At 37.9% G+C, this 23,511-nt stretch overlaps 1 protein-coding gene across 2 annotated transcripts; it reads right to left on the bottom strand.

The window, feature by feature from the left end:
* Positions 1 to 424: 424 nt before the first annotated feature.
* Positions 425 to 18,162, bottom strand: LOC143848486 (zeta-carotene desaturase, chloroplastic/chromoplastic-like). 2 transcript variants are annotated; one of them, XM_077357444.1, is made up of 14 exons: positions 17,686 to 18,161; positions 15,889 to 16,013; positions 15,314 to 15,448; positions 12,992 to 13,064; positions 12,766 to 12,839; positions 12,450 to 12,554; positions 9,097 to 9,341; positions 8,908 to 8,995; positions 4,890 to 4,932; positions 4,645 to 4,801; positions 4,335 to 4,463; positions 3,282 to 3,354; positions 1,678 to 1,842; positions 425 to 761 (listed from the first exon to the last, which is right to left on the bottom strand). In XM_077357444.1, the coding sequence occupies exons 1-14, from the start codon at positions 17,867 to 17,869 to the stop codon at positions 594 to 596; spliced, it is 1,764 nt and encodes a 587-aa protein (XP_077213559.1). In that variant the 5' UTR covers positions 17,870 to 18,161; the 3' UTR covers positions 425 to 593. The 2 variants fall into 2 exon arrangements, with proteins under 2 accessions (XP_077213559.1, XP_077213567.1); XM_077357452.1 differs by lacking the exons at positions 8,908 to 8,995; positions 9,097 to 9,341 and having other exon boundaries at positions 17,686 to 18,162.
* Between the last annotated feature and the right edge of the window lie 5,349 nt (positions 18,163 to 23,511).

Raw genomic sequence — 23,511 nt, forward strand, 5'->3', positions numbered from 1 at the left:
GGGGCCAGCCTAGGAACGAGACTAAGTGGGACCCAGTTTGATATGGAATGGAAAAGGTTTGGAGGGCTTAATCTTAAAGTACTCCATCAGCTTTGGGGCTTTTCGCATATTAGTTAGGTACCTTAGATGCTTCCCATAAGTATACTGTTGGGTATCTAACCGCCCTCCTTGAGTGACTCAGAACAAATCAAGGATAGCCGGTGGCAGCAACATATAGGAAAGCAATTTCTTTACTACTTAAGCAAAGAAATCTCATATGAATAAACTGCAACCATGTTTTTTATTTGGGAAGACTGGAGTCATACGAAAACTGGGCTGGATGATGAGAGAGAAATGAAAGATTTCCTTTATGATATTGGCATTACGGTCTACAGCTCAGATTGCTCAATTTCACTTCACATCAGCAAAATCCTCTAAAATATGCTTCAGACTAACTGATACATTTTATTTTATATAAAATTGAACAAATTATTAACATTATAAATATACATGGCATGGGTAAAAGAGCTGCACCTCAGAAATTGAAGCCCTTGCTAGAATAACTTCCCCCACCATTTAATCTACATGAGGCCGAAAAACTCAATGGATAAACATCATACGAAACTCAACTCGTCTGATGTTTTAACACCTTCAGAGACTCGTTGGGCTTCATTCGCAGCGATTTTCTTTCGGAGTGCCACCACCTCTTCACCGGCATCACATATATAGGCTGCAGCCTGCCTGCCTGACAGAGTTGCACCTTCCATACTGTCAATGTAGTCCTGTTCAAAAGCAAACCCTTTTAGTTTGTTTCTTCTTTTTTTGGAACAGTAACAGTATCAAATTACAAATTTTATTAAAAACAAAAATATAAGCATTGTTTAAAAATGCGGATGCACATCAAAATGCGTCCAAGAAAAATCCTTGTCGCAACTTGGCACGGACGTGGCCAAGAATGTGGTTGATGCGGCTGAGTACTCGATTGATGCGGTCATAATTGGGGGAGAGTCAAAGGAGTTTTCATTGACTCGGCAAAACAAGGAACGCGGCGGTAAAATGCGGAATGCAGCCAAGGTAAAGGGAGTCAACTCGGGGGAGTTCACGATAACGCGGGGAAGTTTTAAAACTATGGTTAGAGTGACACTCACCAGCTGGCCCAGAAAACACCTTTAGCACTTGGCCATTAGAATCAAGGGAAAACATCCCCAATCCTGACTAGACCTGGTTTCCTAATGGAGTTTCCATCAAAATTAAATTCTATCCAACTTGTGTGTGTGGCATAAGGTTGGAACTTTTTCCCAAATGGTGTTCCTCCAATTCCTAAGGATCTCGAGTAGAATGAGAAGACATTTCTTGCTATACTTTCCCAATAGATTATGACAATCTTTAGTTTCCGTAATTATGCATCCTGAAAAAGCTTACAAATTGAAGCAGGAGAAATGAACAAAGATGCAGATGGGGTGCAGCACCCAGGTGTAGGAGACACCAGCAACTAAAGGTGGTCACACATTTGAAGAATAATGTGTACAAGTGATTATGACATAAAAGATATAGACAATAAAAATCTACAAATTGTATTTCAGGACATCCGATGAAATTTTTAATAGCCAAATACGGATCAAAATGGAATAAGAGCCATATGTAGACATCCGTTAAGTGATGAAATCAAGAAACTGAAAAGATCAGCAAAGCGGTTACCTGCTTTGTATAGGAACCTGCAAGGAAAAAATTCTTCACTGGTGTCTTTTGATCGGGTCTGAAAGGGTCTTTTCCAGGTCCCTCGCGATAAAGAGATTGCCCAATTTTTACTACAGAAGACCAGAGAACTTCTAAACCTTGAGAGGACGGAAACAAAACCAAAACCTGTTAAAATATAACACCATGAATTAATCATTCTGCATGTAAACGTGGATATAATCACTCCACACTTAACAAGCCACCCAGAAACTTTAACAAAAATTTCCAATGAAGTGCCTCTAACTGTTAGCATGTAATGAAATGCCTATGTCAGGTAGTGAAAAAAGAGCTCCTCCTAAGATGCAAACAGGATACTTGCTCCTGAAGCATGATATAGCAGAGGTTCACAGGTTTATAACCTAACTAGTTGAGACTGCCCTACTATTGTAGATAAATTTCTATTTCACAATCATGTAGAAGTTAACTTATAGATTGATTCGGTTTAATTTGTAAACTCTGACAATGGCCAGTATAATTTATGAAGTTCATTATTCGTGACGCTAAGGTTTGAACATAAAGGATAGTCTACTCTCAGCCTTTAAGAATATTAAGACATAAATGCATGCAAACATGCATAGCATAAAATGAAGAAAACGATAATAGTGCATGCTATTGAAACCGACTTGTCATAACCATGGTTTTAAATTTCGGTTTCGGTACTGGTTTCGGACCTCACCGAAAATGAAATTTTGGCCGAAATTTCAAATCCGTCGAAATTTTTAAGATAATATTTTACTTATTACAAAATAAAAAAATCAATATTTTTGGTTGAATTTCCTAAAATTTTGGATGAAATTTCGGAAAAAACAAATTTTCAGTCTTCGGTAGAAATAGTCCTATTCCGGGTATTTGTGATTTCGGTGTTGGTGTCGACCGAAACCCGAAATTTCGGTCGAAATTTAAAACGATGGTCACAACAATGCATCTCAGCAATAAGCCTTGTCTATATATTAATTTGTTAGCTGAACACCATGCCCAGCCCTTAGAGATTAGCGCTCCTATCAATGATGCACCAGTATTAGTACGAGTGTCGGATTCTGACATGGGTATCAAGTGTCAGATTCAGCAAACCTCATAAAGAAAGATTTCTGGATTCACCAAAATAATTTAATCAATTCTCAAATTTTAAATTTTTTTATAGAATAATATGGTTATAAAAAATTATATATTAAACTTTTTTATAGGTTATGTAAATATAATGTTTTATTTCCATATACATAATTCACTATTAGGATGGATAAAACTCAAAACATGTGGTAATTGAAAATTGTGGTTCATATACTGTAATTCAGTGGAAATAAGCCCAACTAGATAAAATGGGGTGCCTTCATGACTAGACCTAGATTTCTAGATAATTTGCATAAGGTACCAAAAATCCCACGGTAAGCTGCTAATTGACAAATATGAAAAAGCACTTTTTGGCCAAACTTTCCATGTGACAATGCACGGATCTAATGTCATAATGCAAGTATATACATACATTTATATATTCATGTGCATGTTTGCAACAGCCACCAAAGTGAAAGTGAAGATCAATTAAGCCACGAGATGTAAGTTGCGTATACCTGCTTTTGAACTCTGTTTATGATTTCATCATTTGGCAGCGGCATGTAAGGATCACCAGGAGTAAGTACAGCTCTAAAAGAAAACTTCAATTAGAAGGGAATTAAAAATAGAGTGTGCAAATTGAAAAGAAAGAATCAGTGAAGAATCAAAGTTACGATTTATCCATCTGCAATCATTTGTGGCAAAAAAAAAAAACATGGCAAAGAGTTTGGGCTGAAAGTGAAGATTAATACTTGAACCATGATAAGCCACATGAAATATTCCTCGAAGTACTATCCAATTATACTATTATCCAATTATACTACATTACCTTCTACATAATAAAGCATCAAATTAGCAATGTAACCACACGGTAGATTTAGTAGAAATACATAAAAGTACCTAAATATGCAAGACTAGCCCAATAGATAATATCATGAAGGCAATTAATTAAAAAAATTAAGGTATACAATATAACTTTATTTTTGAGTGGCAATGAGAATTTTATTAAATAGCAAGAAAAAGGGGTCAAACCCCGCATCATACGTAAACTTAGGAAAAATTTACGCCATCAACTGTGCATACGTAAACTCTCAATGAGCACAAATTTATCGAAGGTGCAGTTGCTGAATGTACACCCTCATCAATTGATCCTATGTGTGGTTGCATATAAGTCAGTCTTTGATGTGTTTAGAAATTGTTGGTGTTCATAAATGAATTCCTACGAAAAAAGTAAAGCCTTTTTTTTTTTTTTTTGGAATAGCATGCATCAGAAAAGTAAAGTTGCTACAGAAGGATATATTTTAGAGATTCGATAACAAATTCAAAATTCAAAATTCCAAGGCTCCCAATCAAAGTTCCTATTCCTACAGACCACTGTTGTAAATTTCGCACACGAAATTTCGGAAGAATGGACCGAAATCCGGAATGAAATGAAATTTTCGTCGTTTCGTTCCGGTTTTCAGCCGAAACCGAAACGAAACGAAATTAGTAAATTTATTAAACATGAATAAATTAGTAAATTTCAGTAGTGCCAAGATAAAATATGGAAAGAAAAAGAATGTCTTCCTTACTGGATAAGGGAACCCTGTCCTTCAATGTAATAATCTTCGGGAGAAGTGAGTGCGAGGTCTGCAAAGCAGGAAAAATCTGCATCTGGAGTATAAAGAAGGTTGTCCAACCCTACAGCTTGTGTTAATTGCCTAGGAGTCACAGATGGGGAAGCTTAATGTCAATAATGGCTATGGAACTCTTGTAGAAAAGGATCACTAAATTTCAAAATACTGGTCACAAGAAACAACATATATAACCAAGACAAAAAATGCATCTCACATCCATAAATAACAGTAAAAACATTCCTAAACTTTATGGTAAGAGGATCACCTTGATCGTTCCAGATCTCGTAGCTCTGTTACCCAGCCATTGTATCTAAGTTGAACAGTGACAACAGGCACTCCAACTAATTTGTAGATATTGTCAAAAAGATCCCACTCCCTCCATCGTGGTGGAAGTAATCTTTGAATTCCAGGGACATCACATGCTGCCATAAGAATGCAATGATTTTTGCGTCAAATATCAAACTCATGAGAAAACGTGTAAAAATAATATATAAAACTTTATCGACAAACCTGCAACATACACATCAGCTTTCACTGTTTTCTTATTTGTAGCCTGACATATATATGACAATATCGAGTAAACGTTAGTCAACAATATACAGCACTTCTTGCAGAAAGTTCTGAAAACTTTAAGACTAAGTACTAGGAAGATATGAAATTCGGAAAGGAAATCGGAGAATGCAATCGGATATGGCTTCCAACAGTCAACATTTTTCTTGGAAATATCTCTAGATGAGCTTTGTGATATAAAACACTCAGATTAGACATATCTATTGATTATTTAAATGGAACAGTGCATGGAGGGGAGAGAGGTATCAACTTGCCCATGAAAACTACCTTATTCCTTTAATAGGTGGAGACATTGTGGGCCTTAGGACCAATACAGGATTGAAAGAACATCTGAAAAGAATATAAACTTAAGGACTCAAACTCGTTAAGTATTTTCTGGAAGTAAAGGCTGCTCACCTTTATTTCTCAGCAGTATTGTGTGCCTTTACCGGTCACCGACATATCTTAGCATATTCAGAAGTTGACTGGGCTGGCTACAACCATTAGATGTTCCACAATAGTGTTCTATGTATTTTCAAAAGACTAGTGATGTCAAAGAGTAAAAGACAGTTTATAATAACCAAATAAAAAAATAGTAACCAAATCAACTGCAGGGGTAGAGTTTCAAACTAGGGATTACAGACCATGTAAGTTAGCTGGAAGGCTGTAGACACATGAGGAGATTGGGATATGCAGTCAATCTTTTTCGCATATCATGACAATCAGACGAATATTCATATCTCTTCCAATCCAAGTTCGGACAAGCCAACAAAGCACATAGAGAAGGGTTGTGAATCTTGTGATTTGGACAAATAAAAAGGAAACAATGAAGGAGATATATAAATTATAAACCTTAGGTGAAGTCTATGTCTGATTGGCAGATGTGTAATATAATTAATAGAACTGCAGTTGATTTGCATAGTTGTGTAATGGAAGTCCAAATTTAATATATATATATATATATATATATATATATATATATAGAGGAAAATGATTGTGAGCTTGAAGCTTATATGAGCTTGAGGGCCCAAACACATGTTGGCCCATATTGTTAGGATGGTCCAAAGCATTCATTTGAAAGGCCCTTACATAGATAGGGTGTGTACAAAAAATCAGCTCCATAGGATCATCCTAGCCCATCCAAAAGTGGAGGGCAAAATGGACAGACACCGTTGGCCACAAATTTGCCCATTTTTGCCCTCCGCTTTTGGAGGGGTTAGGATGATCCAATGGAGCTGATTTTTAGTACACACCCTATCTATGATGGGGCCGTACAAATGAATGGTTTGGATCACCACAAAAAATGTGGGACTCATGTGTTTGGGCCCTCAAGCTCATATAACCTATATGAGCTTCAAGCTCACAATCATTTTCCTCATATATATATATATATATATATATATATATATATATATATATATAGAGAGAGAGAGAGAGAGAGAGAGAGAGAGAGAGGAAACTGTTGGTGCGCTTAAGCTCACCAAGCTTATGGTGCGCTTAAGCGCCCAATCACATGTGGGCCCACTTTGTTAGGATGATCCAAAGCATTCATTTGAAAGGCCCTTACATAGATGGGGAGTGTACCAAAAATCAGCTCCATAGAATCATCCTAACCCATCCATTTTTGGAGGTCAAAATGGACAGACATCATTTGTCCACAAATCTGCCCAGTTTTGTCCTCCACAAATGGAGGGGTTAGGATGATCCTATGGAGCTGATTTTTGGTACACCCTCTATCTACGATAGGACCTTGCAAATGAATGGTTTGGATCACCAAAGAAAATGTGGGACCCATGTGATTGGGCGCTTAAGCGCACCATAAGCTTGGTGAGCTTAAGCGCACCAACAGTTTTCTCATATATATATATATATATATATATATATATATATATATATATATATATATATATACATATAGGGAAAGGTGTGCGTACTCGGTCGAGTAGATAAGCTTATCTACTCGGTCGGGTTAAAAACAGTGGGGGCTCACATTTTTGGGGTGATCCAAACCATTCATTTGAAAGCCCCTTACCTAGATAGGGTGTCCACAAAAAATCAGCCCCATAGGATCATCCTAACCCATCCAACAGCGGAGGGAAAAATGGGCAGATTTGTGGACAAGTTGTGTTTGTCCATTTTTCCCTCCACTGTTGAATGGGTTAGGATGATCCTATGGGGCTGATTTTTTGTGGACACCCTATCTAGGTAAGGGCCTTTCAAATGAATGGTTTGGATCATCCCAAAAATGTGGGCCCCCACTGTTTTTAACCCGACCGAGTAGATAAGCTTATCTACTCGACCGAGTACGCACACCTTTCCCATATATATATATATATATATATATATATATATATATATAGAGAGAGAGAGAGAGAGAGAGAGAGGAAAAGGATTGTACACTCGAGCGTACCAAGCTTATGGTACGCTCGAGTGCCCAATCACATATGGGCCCACTTTGTTAGGATGATCCAAAGCATTCATTTGAAAGGCCCTATCATAGATAGGGTGTGTACCAAAAATCAGCTCCATAGGATCATCCTAACCCATCAATTTGTAGAGGGCAAAATGGACAGACCACAAATCTGCACATTTTTGCCCTCCACTCTTGGAGGGGTTAGGATGATTCAATGGAGCTGATTTTTGGTACACACCCTATCTATGATAGGGCCTTGCAAATGAATGCTTTGGATCACCACAAAAATGTGGGACCCATGTGATTGGGGCACTCGAGCGTACCATAAGCTTGGTACGCTCGAGCGTACAATCCTTTTCCTCATATATATATAGAGAGAGAGAGAGAGGAAAGTGTTCCTAAGCTAAAGCTCAAAAGCACATGTGGCCCTGCATTTTTTGGGGGATCCAAAGCATTCATTTGGAAGGCCCTTCCATGGATAGGGTGTGTACCAAAAATCAGCCCAAAAGGCCCACATGTGGTTTCGAGCTATAGCTTAGATAAGCTTATCTAAGCTATAGCTTAGGAACACTTTCCTCTATATATATATATATATATATATATATATATATATATATATATATGAGAAAAGTGTTGGTGAGCTTAAGCGCCCCAATCACATGGGTCCCACATTTTCTGTGGTGATCCAAACCATTCATTTGCAAGGCCCTATCATAGATAGGGTGTGTACCAAAAATCAGCTCCATAGGATCATCCTAACCCCTCCATTTGTGGAGGACAAAAATGGGCAGATTTGTGGACAAATAATGTCTGTCCATTTTGATCTCTACAAATGGATGGGTTAGGATGATCCTATGGAACTGATTTTTGGTACACACCCCATCTATGTAAGGGCCTTTCAAATGAATGCTTTGGATCATCCTAACAAAGTAGGCCCCAATGTGATTGGGCGCTTAAGCTCACCAACATTTTCCTCATATATATATATAGTTATCTGAGCAAGACCCCAAAAAAACATATGGGCCCACATTGTTTAGATGATCCAAAGCATTCATTTGGATAGTCCAAAGATAGATAGAGTGCGCACAAAAAATCTGTTCCACAGGATTATCCTAACCCTTCGATTTGTGGAGGTTAAAGTGGATGGGTATAAACCTCCACAAATCTGTCCATTTTTAACCTCCAAAAATCGAAGGGCTAGGATGATCCTATGGAGCTGATTTTTTGGGCACACCCTATCTATGTAAGGACCTATCAAATGAATGCTTTGGATCATCCAAACAATGTGGGCCCACATGATTTTTTCAGCTCTTGCTCAGATAACTTATCTGAGGTATCGCGCAGAAAACGTTTCCCCATATATATATATATATATATATATATATATAATTTCTAGAAAATCTAGAATGACATACATGATATATATATATATATATATATATATATATATATATATATATATATATATAATTTCTAGAAAATCTAGAATGACATACATGTCACTTGCTCTCACTTAGGTTGTAAGAATAGAACTTCAAAGAAGAGTGTCTGTGTGTAGTAATCAACCTTAGACATGGCAATTCCAGTAATGTATGTTTCTCCATCAGCAGTTTTATCATAAAGTATCTCTCTGCATCCCCACCGGAGGTGAAATCTAGAGTGGTGGACAAAAAACAAAAAAAAAATGAAAAGCAAAAAAAAAGTAAGAAATAAAAATAAAGATTCATTATTACCAAATAAATATCATAACCATACCTGCCCCCTTTATCTGTTATATACTTCCTAATAGGGCCACTCAAGTAGACATCAGGAGAACCCTTGAGCATGCGCAATAGGGAAGCCTCTGTCTTAGTCGCAAACAAAGTGAATATAGTGAGCATGCAACGGGCACTGATATTATCACAGTCAATAAACCCAAGGGCGTAAGCAACAGGATCCCACATTCTCTGGATACTTGCACGAGTGCCACCCTTCGACATAAACCAATCAGAGAAGCTAATCTGGAAGCATTGGTAGTGACGGTTTCAGAAATGTCTGATAATTACAGAAAAAAACAGTAATAAAAATGCATGTTTGATATATATATATATATATGAGGATAGAGTTGCTGTGCTCGAGTACAGCTAAGCTTAGCTGCGCTCGAGCACAGAAACAGGGTGGGGCCACATTTTGGGTGGGATCCAAAGCATTCATTTGATGGGCCCTTTCATGGTTAGGGTGTCCACCAAAAATCAGCTCCATTGGATCACCTTAGGGTGTTCATTTGTGGGGCTAAAAATGGACAGATACTGTTTGTCCACAAATCTGTCCATTTTTGGCCCCACAAAAGGACACCCATTGGTGATCCAATTGAGCTGATTTTTGGTAGGCCCCCCATCCATGATGGGGCCTTCCAAATGAATGGTTAGGATCACCCCCCCCCAATGGCCCCACCCCCTGTTTATGTGCTCGAGCGCAGCAACCTCTCTCTCTCTCTCTCTCTCTCTCTCTCTCTCTCTCTCTATATATATATATATATATATATATATATATATATATTATATATGAGGAAACTGCTGGTGCGCTCGAGTGCCCAATCACATGTGGGCCCACTTTGTTAGGATGATCCAAAGCATTCATTTGAAAGGCCCTTACATAGATGGGGTGTGTACCAAAAATCAGCTCCATAGGATCATCCTAACCCATCCATTTGTGGAGGTCAAAATGGATAGACATTGTTTGTCCACAAATTTGCCCATTTTTGCCCTCCACTTTTGGAGGGGTTAGGATGATTCGGTGGACCTGATTTTTGGTACACACCCAATCTATGATAGGGCCTTGCAAATGAATGGTTTAGATCACCACAAAAAATGTGGGACCCATGTGATTGGGCACTCGAGCACACAATAAGCTTGGTGCGCTCGACAGTTTCCTCTCTCTCTCTCTCTCTATATATATATATATATATATATACTAGTAAAAAACCCGTGCAATGCACAGGCCGACAAAGAACTATACGGACCACGTCATAGGTTGATCCAAACCGTCCATGTGATGGAAAACAACATAAATAGGTTGTGCCCCAAAAATCATTTCCATAGGCCGATCCTAGCCCTCCAATCTATAGATGTTTCCATAATTCCTCTTATCTTAAATCGGATGGTCAAGATCACCCTATAGTTTTTTAATTAAAAAACCATAAAGGAGGGGGGTAAGATCGAAATTATACGGCTTTAAGGGGTGCCTTTGTTAAAAGCATAAAGGAGGGGGTAGGATAGAAATTATATGATTTAATGGGTGCCTTTGTTAAAAGCATAAAGGGGAGGGTAGGATTGAAATTATATGAGTTGAATGGGTGCATTTGTTCAAAAAAGTCAAGAAATGTGACGTGTAATTCTCACGTGATTTTAAAAAAAATCGAAAAAACTCTCCTCTTTTCATCCCGGCTTATTGTAGTAGATATATATATATATATATATATATATATATATATATGTGTGTGTGTGTGTGTGTGTGTGTGTGTGTGTGTGTGTGTGTGTGTGTGTGTGTGAGGGCAAGGATTCTAATACACCATCTCTCATAGTTGTTTAACTCATCCAACCCATTCATTCTATAGGACCTCACATAGATAGGGTGTTCCTAACAAACCATCTCTATACCATGATCCTAACCATTCAATCTATAGAAGAACATCTTCTAGCCGTCCATTTTAAACCTCCACAAATCATAAACCTAACCATAACCTACAATCCTAACCATAAACCATAATCCTAATCATAACCTATAGAATGAATGGGTTGGATGAATCAAACAACTATGGGAGATATGGTTTCTGAGCTCGAGCGCAGAAACCCTTTTCTCATATATATATAAGTAAATGAGAAAATACAGTAGGGCATTGTTTGGGTGGCAAACCATTCATTTGATGGGTCCTCGCATAGATAGGGTGTGTGCCCAAAAAATCCGCTCGATATGATCATCCCAACACTTCAATTTGTGGAGGTAAAAATGGACGGGTATAAACCATCACAAATCTGTCCATTTTTTTCCTCCACAGTTCGAAAGGTTAGATGAGGAGCTCATTTTATAGGCACACCCTATCTATGTGAGGGCCCATCAAATGAATGCTTTGGATCACCAAAAAATTGTTGCCCCCCCTCCCCCCGCGCTCACCCACCCACACACACTGTATTTTAAACCTAGGGAGTAGATAAGCTAGCAAGAACTCCTCTCTCTCTCTCTCTCTCTCTCTCTCTCTCTCTCTCTCTCTCTCTCTATATATATATATATATATATATATATATATATATAGAGAGAGAGAGAGAGAGGAAAATGTTGGTGAGCTTAAGCGCCCAATCACATTGGGGCCTACTTTGTTAGGATGATCCAAAGCATTCATTTGAAAGGCCCTTACATAGATGGGGTGTGTACCAAAAATCAGCTCCATAGGATCATCCTAACCCATCCATTTGTGGAGGTCAAAATGGACAGACATTATTTGTCCACAAATCTGCCCATTTTTGTCCTCCACAAATGGAGGGGTTAGGATGATCCTATGGAGCTGATTTTTGGTACACACCCTATCTATGATAGGGCCTTGCAAATGAATGGTTTGGATCACCACAGAAAATGTGAGACCCATGTGATTGGGGCACTTAAGCTCACCATAAGTTTGGTGAGCTTAAGCTCACCAACACTTTCCTCATATATATATATATATATATATAGAGAGAGAGAGAAGGGGTATTTGCACTCGTTTTGATATTGTTACTCGCTCTCTTTATTTTATAACTTCTCAGATTGGTTGATAGCACTCTGGGAATTCTACGAACCGATATAAAAATGAAAAATAATGAGAGGAGTCCCAATACCATAACAAGGAAGTGAAGAACTGCAAATAGCATCCCTTTATATATAATGTATGTACGTGTGTGTGTGTGTGTGTACACACACACACGCATAATTGTCATATTCTGTAACACAAAAGAAAAAATGAATATTCTAGGCAAACATCTCAAACGAAGTACCACCAGAAGCTGATAATATGTTCCTCTTCCCAAAGAATATAAACCCCAACAATTATGAACAGCACAAAAAATTAGTTGTCATAATGAGAGCTTTCTACTTACACTATCCAAGTTCCGTATGTCCCTCATTGCACCATCTGGATCGATAAGAGCCCGTACAACTGGGCTTAGAGCAAGAGCAACAGCATTCCTTGCTTTATCATAAGTCTGTAGTTGAATACGCCAAAGAGAATGCATTATATAATTTTGAACTTGTTCATGAACAATTGACAGAAACCTTCAATACGAGGAAAACAGCTTTACTGGGTTTCTTTACAATCTAACCCATCCAATCAGAGCAGCAGTAAGCAACTCATGGTAAAGGGAAACAATGTGCACACTGACAACACATCTAGTTATGCAATACAAGCATAAATACCTTGAGCTGATTTGTGGAGAGAAATGCACGAATCCCATGCAATGGTGCCCCCACCGGAAAGCGGAAATCGAGTTCTGAGATTAAAAAAATTAAGCTATATAAGTTGCAGATTAAGTAATCTATAACTACTGGATCCAAAATAATTCCAAAGATAAAAGCTTGACGATCTGCAAATATCAAAATTATAACTTGACTAAATCTGTTTTATCAAAACCATAAGCCATACCACCAACTTGGCCCCCTTCATTTACAAAAGTATGAGTATGATCCTTCACAAGTAAATTTTCATTGGCCCCCACCTGGGTTTGTGTGGAAAGAAGAGAAACACATCAGAGAGCAAATACCAAGACAGATATGTGTTTCACAAAGTATGAGTATGATCCTTGACAATTAAATTTTCACTAGCCACTACCTGGGTTTGCAAACTTTGTATAGAAGTGGAGAAAAACAGTCAGAGAGCAAATACCATGACAGATCTGTGTTTTACACATGAATCTGCAATTTGACTTTCTATTTATTACCCAAAAAAAAAGATTGGAAGGACAAGAATGTCTTTAATAAGTACCAGAGCACAAACATGATGATCCCCAGGTAATTAACCTTCCTTGCAATTACAGGATTCGTGTGGAGCCACTTGCCTGTATTGATAAAATTAGTTCCAACAACGTATATGCGCCTGCTTCTTTGGTCCCATGATTGCATTTTTGGCCATCAATCAAGTGAAATGTTGTTTACAGAAAGTCCCAGCATCATGTTCCCATGACCAATCTTTCTTAATTGGCAGTATAAAACCCCTTTCTTCATACTTAAGCAGCAATCCTGGTTCGCTTCCTTTTATTTCTTTAGATTTTCATTTCTCTATCACTTTCACTTATTTTATATCAGATTTTTAGTGGGTTGTCTGGGGGATAAGCTGCTGTGTTTGCTTGAACATGGATGTGAAAAGAATTACTCTCATGTATGACCTTGATGACCATAAAACAAATTTCACAGATAGTATGTGAAAATGCCAAAATCATGAACGGTAGACTCCTCCCAAGAATTCAAGAGCAATACCTAATCAGACAGAAATATTGACTAGAATATATCTAATCCTGATTGATTCCAAGGTTAGTAGAGGGGCCAGAGTGATGAGGAGGCCTCTATAGGTAGGGGGCTGGGGCATGAAAGGCTTTCAAGTGTAGGAAGTGACGTTCATGAGAGTGCTTTGCATTGCAAGAAAGCTTTCGTTAAGTTTTGCATAGTAGCCTATCAAAAAAAAAACATTTCACATAGTAAGTTGACGCTATATTAGCAGACAAAGGAGTTAGAGCTAGGGCTTGTAATGGCATAAGGGTGTATTTGAGTGAATGGAAGCTTTGAGCTACTAGCTCGCGCAAAATTGGAGCTAATTCATTTCCATGTATGCCATGCGGGTCTAGGGCAGGCTGGATGTGACATGGTCATGCGGGTGAAATGCTGAGAAAACCAAGTGCTAGTAAACAACCCCATTTAACCTACCTCCACTTCATCTGATTATGTCTGATCACAACAATCTGCATATGATTACGCACCCGATTCAAAGATCCATGAAGAAAAAATTTGAAATCCGGTTCTGCCAATCTTTCGACTTTTACTTCTGCATTGATTGCTTGCCAGTTGGGCCTACAAGGTCCAAGATGGTCCTTTGAAGCCTGCTTTTCTATCAATGGTGATAGTATTAGATAGAAGTATATATATTTGCTACTCCCATCAAAATTAGGCTTGAACCAGCTGTTCGGGAGAGCTTCCCAGACAACTTGTTGCTTGCTAGGGGGAATGTAAGACGAACAAGCATTGTTCCAATTGGAAATTAGATTGTTTAGGAAGATATCCTGAAAAAACTCGATTTTAAAGCATGTTTTGAAACTTCATTCATTACAAATTCCACCTCCAAAAGTTTGCTCTTGATGAAAGAAATCAACCGAAAGTGAGGGATTTCGATTTAGTTGAATAGTTACGATTAACGAAGGAAATAGCATTTCTTTATAAACTATCCCCAAAAGATCAAATCTTACAAAAATCAAAAATAAGAGTTTAAAAAATGAGAATATTTACTCCGCAACATTGCTCTACAATCATTTAGAAAAAAATGAAAATATTTAGTCCATATAATTGCTCCACAGTCATATTAATAGAAGGGCTCAAAATAATTATGAACTACATAAAATGAACATACAAACCAAAATATATACAAACATATATATCAAAATATATACCACCAGATCATCACTTTAGATGCATGGAATTGACTCCTAATTAAACGATGAAATTTGACTGTTTGGCAGTAAAAACTTGCAGTTGAAAATCAATCTGGCTTGAAACTATCAAATATCAGTATATACAAAACAAAAAATGGAATCCTAACAGATTCTAGGAGTAATGATACTATGGGCATTCATAAATAAAAAGTTGCTCATGGTGAAGATATGCCTCAATTCAGGGCATTACCATTTCTGGGTCAAGAAAATTACTTCGCATGAATGTTGATAAGTATGTATGTGTGTGTGTGTGTGTGTGAGGACTTCACCTTTTTCATTAGACGAAAAAGGTTGTTGTAGCAACCAAAGAAAACATGCAGTCCCATTTCAATGTGGTTTCCATGCTTATCCTGAAATGATCCCACTTTTCCACCAATGAAAGACCGTGAATCATATATATCAACCTGTAGATCAAACCAAAAGATGCATCTTGACTGGTCTCAAGATAAAAATCAAACATCATAAATTATGGAAAGGGAGATTTATGCAAGGGTATCCGAGAGAAATAAACAAAAAATGTCTACTCTGGCCTTCTAAGGATCTGACACAATGACCAATCAATAAAAGGAATCTGCCATCAAGAATAGAATGGGTCAATCAAAAAAAAGAATGGGTCAAACGGTGCAGCTATGTCAACAATTTCAAATATAATGGCCAAAATGTCTGGAGAACAGGTGGCAACTACGACATTAGTTCTTGCTCACAGATTTCATCAATAACAGTTGAAACTCGAAGGACATAGACATCCCCACATGCCTAAATATCCCTTGCAGCAGACCAAAATAAAAGATATGAATAAGATTGCAAAGAAGAAAAACTATTCTAGAGCAAATCTTTGGTGAACCTCATGGCCTTGATCCAAAAGCTCCACAGCTGTAGACATGCCAGCAAGCCCAGCTCCAATAATAGCCACTTTAAGCTTAGGTCCTGTATAATGCTCTGGTTCTGGTGGGAACAACCCTTTTGGAGCTGCCAGGTAAATCATGGATTTAACTAAATCAATGCCACATCCAAATACGAAGCGGTATCCGTGAGAGAATGTAAATATAAAACCATCTTCCAAACAAAGAACTTGTAACTTATGAACATTATAAAATATTAAAATGGCAATCATAGCTTGCATAACACATGAACTTTAGAAGTACTTAAAATACAATTCTGTGGGTAAGAGAAGTCATCCACCAATGCCATGATCCACTCTATCTAATCAGTCCAATTCAACTTCCTACTAACTAGACTAATAATGCTTTACTTAAATCAATTTTCAAACAAAGTCAAAGAGTAGCATGTACAAGGGGTGAAAGCAAGTAATTCCCTCTATATTATATGTTCTGAATCATGAGGATTTGGCACCTCAACACATCATTCTCCAATTACGTCCAAGCTTTTGTGAACCCTATTTTTCTAAAATGTGTGTCATAGAATTCTCGTAAATTAACAAACACACAGTTAGACAAGGAAATTGTATGGTTCGTTTTTTTTTTCCACCACGTGGAACCACTATAATTACCATTACATTTTGGATTTTTCTACACTAGTTTCAAGCTTATGTGTGTTTCTTTGAGCAATCAAAATTGCAATGCCACTAATCCACCGGAAGCCTACCGGTTCAACTATTGTGCCATAGTTAACTACCGTTAACAAAAATTATTCTTCGCTGTGATGCTTTTGTTTCACCTGCTAACAATGAATAAAAGATTTTGAGAGAATTCAAAAGCTCGACCAGCAACAAAACCGGTAAATTCCCCAATTCAATCAAAGTCGGATTAAAATGGAAGCAACATATAAACCCCAAAAACAGTGAAAACTCTGCTATAATCTCATTGTGATGTTTTAGTTTTACCTACTAAGGCCCTGTTCATTTGAAATTGTGGCAACCGATTGCAGGCCCCAAACAGATTAAACGCAAGTTCGAGTCCTGTAATCAGTTTGAGGCCCACAATCGGTTTGCCACAATCTCAAACAAACAGGGCCTAAGACTCTGTTCGTTTTAGATTATGATAACCAATTGTGAGTCCAAAACCTATTATTGGACTCAAAAATTAATAGGGCCTAAGAATGAATAAAAGATTTTGAGAGAATCCAAATGCACGACTAGCATCAAAACCCACATATTTCCCAATACCAACAAAATAGGGATTCAAATGGAAGCAACATTCAAACACCCCAAAATGCTGAAAAGCTATCTTCTAATCTCACTAAAATTCTATCCAATTCCAGTAGCCTACACAAATCCATATAGTAGAAATTCCCCCAAAAAACTCACTAAAATCTCAAACGCCATGAATTGAAAATCATTCGCAAGCTTCAAAAAAATCATAAAAAGCATCCAATTAATCAAACTCATTAAGAAACACTCTAAATTCCCAATTCCAGCTAACTAAAATTCACTCCAACTCTAGAAGCCAACACAAACCAATATCAGAAAATCCTTAAATACATACCCCAAAATCTCAGTTAAAAAAATAAATAAAATAAAATCACAAACAGCATCCAATAAACAATCTCATCAGAAACCCTAAATTCCCAATCCCAACATCTATCTCAAGCTCCCACCACAAAACCCTAATTCCTAACCCCACAAAAACTCATCCAAATTCACATAAAAAAAAAAGTGAATCAAAACAAAACAACTACTCACCATTCACGCTCATATCCGAAACCTGATTCTCCAACGAAGAACGAGCTTCCAACCTCTGAGATTTCCATTGAAACTTCCCATCGTACAAAACAACGGGAAAACCTACAGAAAATCCCACAAAATCACTCCGAAAAAGGCTTCGTTTTCCCAACGGAGTAGTAGTGAAACAGGTAAACGAAGCCATGATCGAAACGAGAAAACAATAAAAGCTAGGGTTTCTAGGGTTTCTACTTCAACAAAAAGAAGAAGAAAAGAGCAGTATCTTTTAACAAGGAGATGCTTGCATGGTGAATTTTGTCGTGGCTTCTACCTCAGAGATTCCACTACTCTACTCTCCCATTATATAATTCGACCAAAGAGGTGTGGTCTTATCAATTTATGGGTGGAGAGAAGGTAAATGGACACAGCCATAAGTAGGAGAAAATGGAGATTTTCTTGGCGATTATCTGCCTCGCTCCGGAGCTCTGGAAGTGAATGCAACACGAAGCTGGCATTAATACATGCCTGTCCGTACGTCTTTTCATGTTGTGGGGCCCGTGCATGAATCAGTGTGATTTAGACACGTCATACGTGGGGCCATATTGTGTGGACGTGGCCCCCTTGAAAATCTCTCTTATAGGCAAATATTGACCATTAGATTTGGGGAATAGAGATTCGAAGATTTTGGAAACGCATAAAGTGACTTTTACGACCAACAAACATAAAAGGCAAATTTGTACGTACCAAGAAAAACAAGGCACATGGAAAATATCATCCATTGGCAAACACATGGCTTTGGTTCTATCCTAAAAAGAAAGTCACTTTTATTCTCCTTCCTAAAAGACACTTGTTAGGCCCCACCCATTTATAAATGCAGTGCTGTGAGTTTCCTCCTTGCAAGTCGAGGATGCTTAAATAAAAGTTCATATCTAATGCATGATTTTGATGTCATGAAATTTGCATGGGTGCCCTTCTACCAAGAGGAATGCTAAACTAAAGGTTGCCATCGGCACCCCCATTGGATTGCATTTGTACGGGCACTAAAAAATGTCTACGGAACAGTAAATTGCAATTAGGTGACATGGATCTAAGGGGGGACTACCTTGTCGTTGATTTTTATAAGGCCGGCCTTCATTTCAGCATTCCTGTTCTACCAACATTTTCGATATCTGTTACTAATTAATCTTGGAAAGGTTTTCATGGGAAAATTTAACCCTAAAACTGAATCATATAAAAGGAGTGGTTGCTAAATAGGCACACCATACACAAAGAGTAACTGGTGATTTAGGGTTATTCTTTGGGTGGTCCTTGATCTACCAAGATCAAGCCCAAGATTTCAATGATCTAAGCATCTGTACTTGGTTAGATTGGAAGATCTCTCCGGTGATCTAATCTAAAGCATCAGCAGCGTCTTCAACAGCCGGATCACATGGAATTTAAAGCATTGTCATCTGATCATCATGGCTGGAACCTGGAGGTGACCTGCGGGTCCGGGTCACTTTTTGCCGGGTCTAAAGTCAGCCCGTAATCCAAGCTTTCTTTCATGACAAAAATGTGAGAGGTGCGGGGAAATATTACATGGTTTTTAAATACCATAGTCAGGTTCTTCACCTAAGATCTAATTTTCAGTCCACCTGAGGTGCAACCCAACATCTAGACTTCAAGAACAATCCCTCTAAATATTGTATATGTTGGGGGAAATGGTGGTGGAAAAATCTAATGGAGTGATAAGGAATGCTTCAAGGCGCATTGCACTTTGTCGCTTTCCAAGACGATAATCGCCACACCAATCGAGTTATGTACAACGGTGATCCACGAGTTCACCTCCAAGATACAATGAAGCCCAATAGAGAAAGCCTATTGATGATTGTTGAGACTTTGGATTTTGCAAGTCTTAGAGAATTCTAGTTTCTAATTCTGCAGATTAATGGAAACTAGATGGAAATGGAAAAAAGAAAACAGTATGTAGGCCTACAGAGAGAAAGAGGAGGCTTTGGATGTCTATTTATAGGCCATTTGGTGGCTTCTTTGGTTGAAAAGCACCATTCCATGGTACCTTATCACAATGGGCAGCTTAACTGGCCGTTAGATCGTGTCAGGTCGTGATTCTATGGCCCAAATCAGTCTTGAAATGACTGATGGGTTGTGTAAATCCCCAGTCATCCCCTATAACCGTGGCTGATCACCAATCTACGGTTCCTATCACACCCGGTCGGCTCTTAATCATTGGGAAGTGACTCTTAGCAATCCAACGATCCAGATCGCACTGGATCGGACACAACAGATTCACACGATCCGACACCTTGGAATGCACCTGATCTAGCATTGGAGTTGGACATCCGAGCACGATCCAACGGTCTTGATCCCACCCGCTTGGGATCTCCGTCAGATCACTCCGATCTCGACCAGCAGCTATGATCGAATCTAGAAGAATTTAAGCTCTCCTCGTGACATGCACCCTACAGCCCAAGCCGCGCACCCACGGCTCCACCTTTTGCCAAAACCCACTTGAGAAACAGAGAAAGAGAGAAAGGAAGAAGGGAATATATAAACCCCTCTCCACCTCTTTGAGTTTCCAATGTGGGAATAAAACTTCCCTCTTCCCACAACTTCTCTTTCACCTTTTACAAAAAGCTCCATTCTTCAAAATAAAATCTTTTTATTATTTAAAAACTATTTTCCAAAATATTTTATTTTAAAGATATTGAACATTATCTAAGAAAAGGCGCACTAATTGGATTTCTACAATAATAATGCAACCCCAAACAAAGTAAAAAAGCGTGCAAGAAAATAATAACAGCTAATGCAGCAATCCACATTCAACAGCCAAATTAAAATTCTATTGGTAGGATGGTTAATTAGAAACTTAAGATTTTAAATCATACAATGTGGAACCCACAATCTATACTTCAAGTTCAAAACTCAGAATTTTGAATGCTGAGTGTACAATAGGAAGCATTTAATCATCTCTTAAAGCTACATGAAAGAATGGTGGAGCAGTCGCAGAACACCCTGAAAGAGGAATGCTAATGACGTGGTTGTCCCAAACTGCAGTTATAGCTAGCAAGTTGGATGTTCCGCGACTATACCTACCATTTCTTAACAAGACATATGCGTAGGATTACCTACAGAAGAAGGTCCCACAGCATGTGAGGAAGTGAATATCCATATCCCATATTCAACACATTACTACTACAAATCACATCATTCATGATCGCAATGACCTCTCTGTAAAGCATAAAAGGGAGATTTTGCCGCATCACCTCTTTGATTGATATGATCATTAGTGTCCTAAACCATGCTTTTTACAACGTTAATAAAACACCTCAGCATCAATTTCCCATTTTGTCCGAGGCTTGCGTCCTAGAACCATGGTTTTAAAAATCGGTTTCGGTACCAGTTTTGGACCCCACCGAAATCGAAATTTCGACCAAAATTTTGAAATTTCAGCCAAAATCCAGCGAAAAAATAAAACACTATTTTATTTGATAATAAATTTCAGTAGTTTAGGTCGAAATTTCTGTAAAATATTAAATTAATTAAAAAAACACTTTTTGCGTAAAAATTTGGGAAAATTCCAAAATTTCGACCAATCCTAAAAATAGAAAAATATTGAAAGGTAATCCGAGAGAGAGAAAGACACATGGGGAGTCGATTTATCCATTTGGGGAGTCGATTTATCCCTACCCTAAACAAAATCCTAAAAATAGAAAAATATTGAAAGTTAAATCCCTAACTATATAAGAATCGAATGGGTAAAGGTTGAAAGGGAAGCAATAAAACATATTGTTGATATTTTTTCAAGTAAAAATGACATAATAGTGGAAAATAAAATATAAATGTAAAATTACGGTATTTTCATAAAACTGGGTAAATACAGAAAATGGGTTTCAAACATATTTCTCAAAGATCATAAAAACAATCTTGAAATATTGTACAATTGTATTTTAATCCGAAACATATATATGCGGAAAAAAAAAGGAAAAAAATAATTTAAGAAAACGGTTTTAGTAAAAGACAGTACTTGTTCTTTACGGACTCTTTGGAAGCCATCAAAATTAGTCCTTATTTGCAAATACAATTATTTTAAATTAATTTTGATCACCGATAGGACAACAAGGTCACATTTTTTAAAGGACGCAAAATTATGTTAATAAGAAGGAAAAACCTCCTAGACTGAGCCTCAAGTTAACAACAACAACAACAAAAGGGGAAAAAAAAATAAGACAAAGGTGGTAATAAAAAATTTCCAGACTCCATCGCGTTCCACCTCACTATTGGCAGGGCGACGAACATACTGAAATAGGATGAAATACCCCTTCACAAATCTCCACCGATATGGAAAGAATACTTTAGAAAGCCATTAATAGGATCATTTCTAAAACTGCTTACAAAACTATGTGCAGATGATCATTAGATCTATCCAAAGAGGCCCTTAAGTAAGTATGAGATGTAACCTAGTTTTGGCACAGATTAAAAAACAGACCCCTCACCAGCTGGATCTACATGGGAAACCATATCATCCAAACATTCAATGTATATGCAAATATGGAATCCGCTATCGGTTGACCATTTCGGATCATTCGTTGGTAATTAATGTATCAAGCCTTCCACCTACTACTAATGGTACAGATCAACTTGGGTGGGTCCTGCACTCCTAGAAGGTAGTGGGTCCCACTGAAATGCAACGTGTCATCATTCTCAGACAATGGCGAAGACATATGCGACAGACAGAGGTGGTAGGAAGACAACCCTCCCGTCGCTAGCCCAACACAATACATTAATTACCATTTATGACAGAATACCCATCTTAGAGATGGGCTTTAATTAGGACTAGATATAAGTAACCAATGATGTTAGACGTTATGTTTGAATTTGAAAGGAAATGATTCATGCAATGTCGTGGGGTGGCCATATGAGAGTAGTGGAATATTCACTCATGGTGGGTTTCAAATTTTGAAATCTAGGGTTAGGTTAGGTTAGGTCAGGTTGTGGAATATGTTGAGAGAGAGAAAGAAGCTACCATTTTTCTACGGAGAGATGGGATCGCACGTTGAGAGTAGTCAGCCAGGACATGAAGGGGAGAATCTCTACCCTTTTGAATCAAGACAACGGAAACAAATGTTCACTAAATAACACTTGGAGACGACTCCCCACTTTTCCATATATAAAAAAACAAACTGCAACACAGCTACTATATACTTTTAAATCTTTTGACTTTCTTCTTTTCTACTTTTCCAACAAACAGCCCTTTCACTTCCAGACGAGAATCTCTTTTCTTACACACAGTATATAATTAAAATATCTGAGCGGGTACTAAAGGGGGAAAATCCCACATACAGGAAAGTGAAAGAGGACACGGGTTTACAGGCCTACAAATAAAATAGCACTTCCGCTTAATTTTTTTCTATCAAAATCACCAAAATGGCCTTATTTCCACTTCATGAAAAGCCTCCAACTCTACTGAAGAAGAGAGGATAGTCTGGTAACTTTCGTTATTATTCATATGTGAGTCAGAGAACCCATGTGGCCCGGCATGAACCAGGTACGTTATTGGCTTTGCTTTTTGACTTTGGTTTCATGTGCCATTAATGGGAAGATCGAGTGTGGAGTGGTGATACGATGAGTACGAAAATAATAAACTCACCCCCCTACGTATTTTAGCCTTGACAATTAAATACCCATTACCCATATGGCCATATATAGGTTGTCGGCGGCCGACGTTTTCCGTTACGAATCGGGAACGGTCTCTGTCGATCACATAACGGAATCCGTCAGTCTACGTGGCATCTTCCTATAAACACGGGCTCTCTTTTGACTCTTTCTCGTCTCACACACGCATAGCAG

The sequence above is a fragment of the Tasmannia lanceolata genome, unplaced genomic scaffold (assembly GCF_043159265.1).
Source record: "Tasmannia lanceolata isolate RefF3 unplaced genomic scaffold, GAP_Taslan_0.1 ptg000003l, whole genome shotgun sequence".
Lineage (NCBI taxonomy): Eukaryota > Viridiplantae > Streptophyta > Magnoliopsida > Canellales > Winteraceae > Tasmannia > Tasmannia lanceolata.

What these genes read in the sequence shown, in the direction of transcription:
- LOC143848486 (XM_077357444.1), bottom strand. Translation starts at nt 17,869, where the DNA reads ATGGCTTCGTTTACCTGTTTCACTACTACTCCGTTGGGAAAACGAAGC. An exon ending in TTTTGGATCAAGGCCATGAG is followed by an intron (nt 15,449 to 15,888) that starts GTTCACCAAAGA and finishes TTTGATCTACAG; the next exon opens with GTTGATATATATGATTCACG. An exon ending in CGAGATCTGGAACGATCAAG is followed by an intron (nt 4,464 to 4,644) that starts GTGATCCTCTTA and finishes TGTGACTCCTAG; the next exon opens with GCAATTAACACAAGCTGTAG.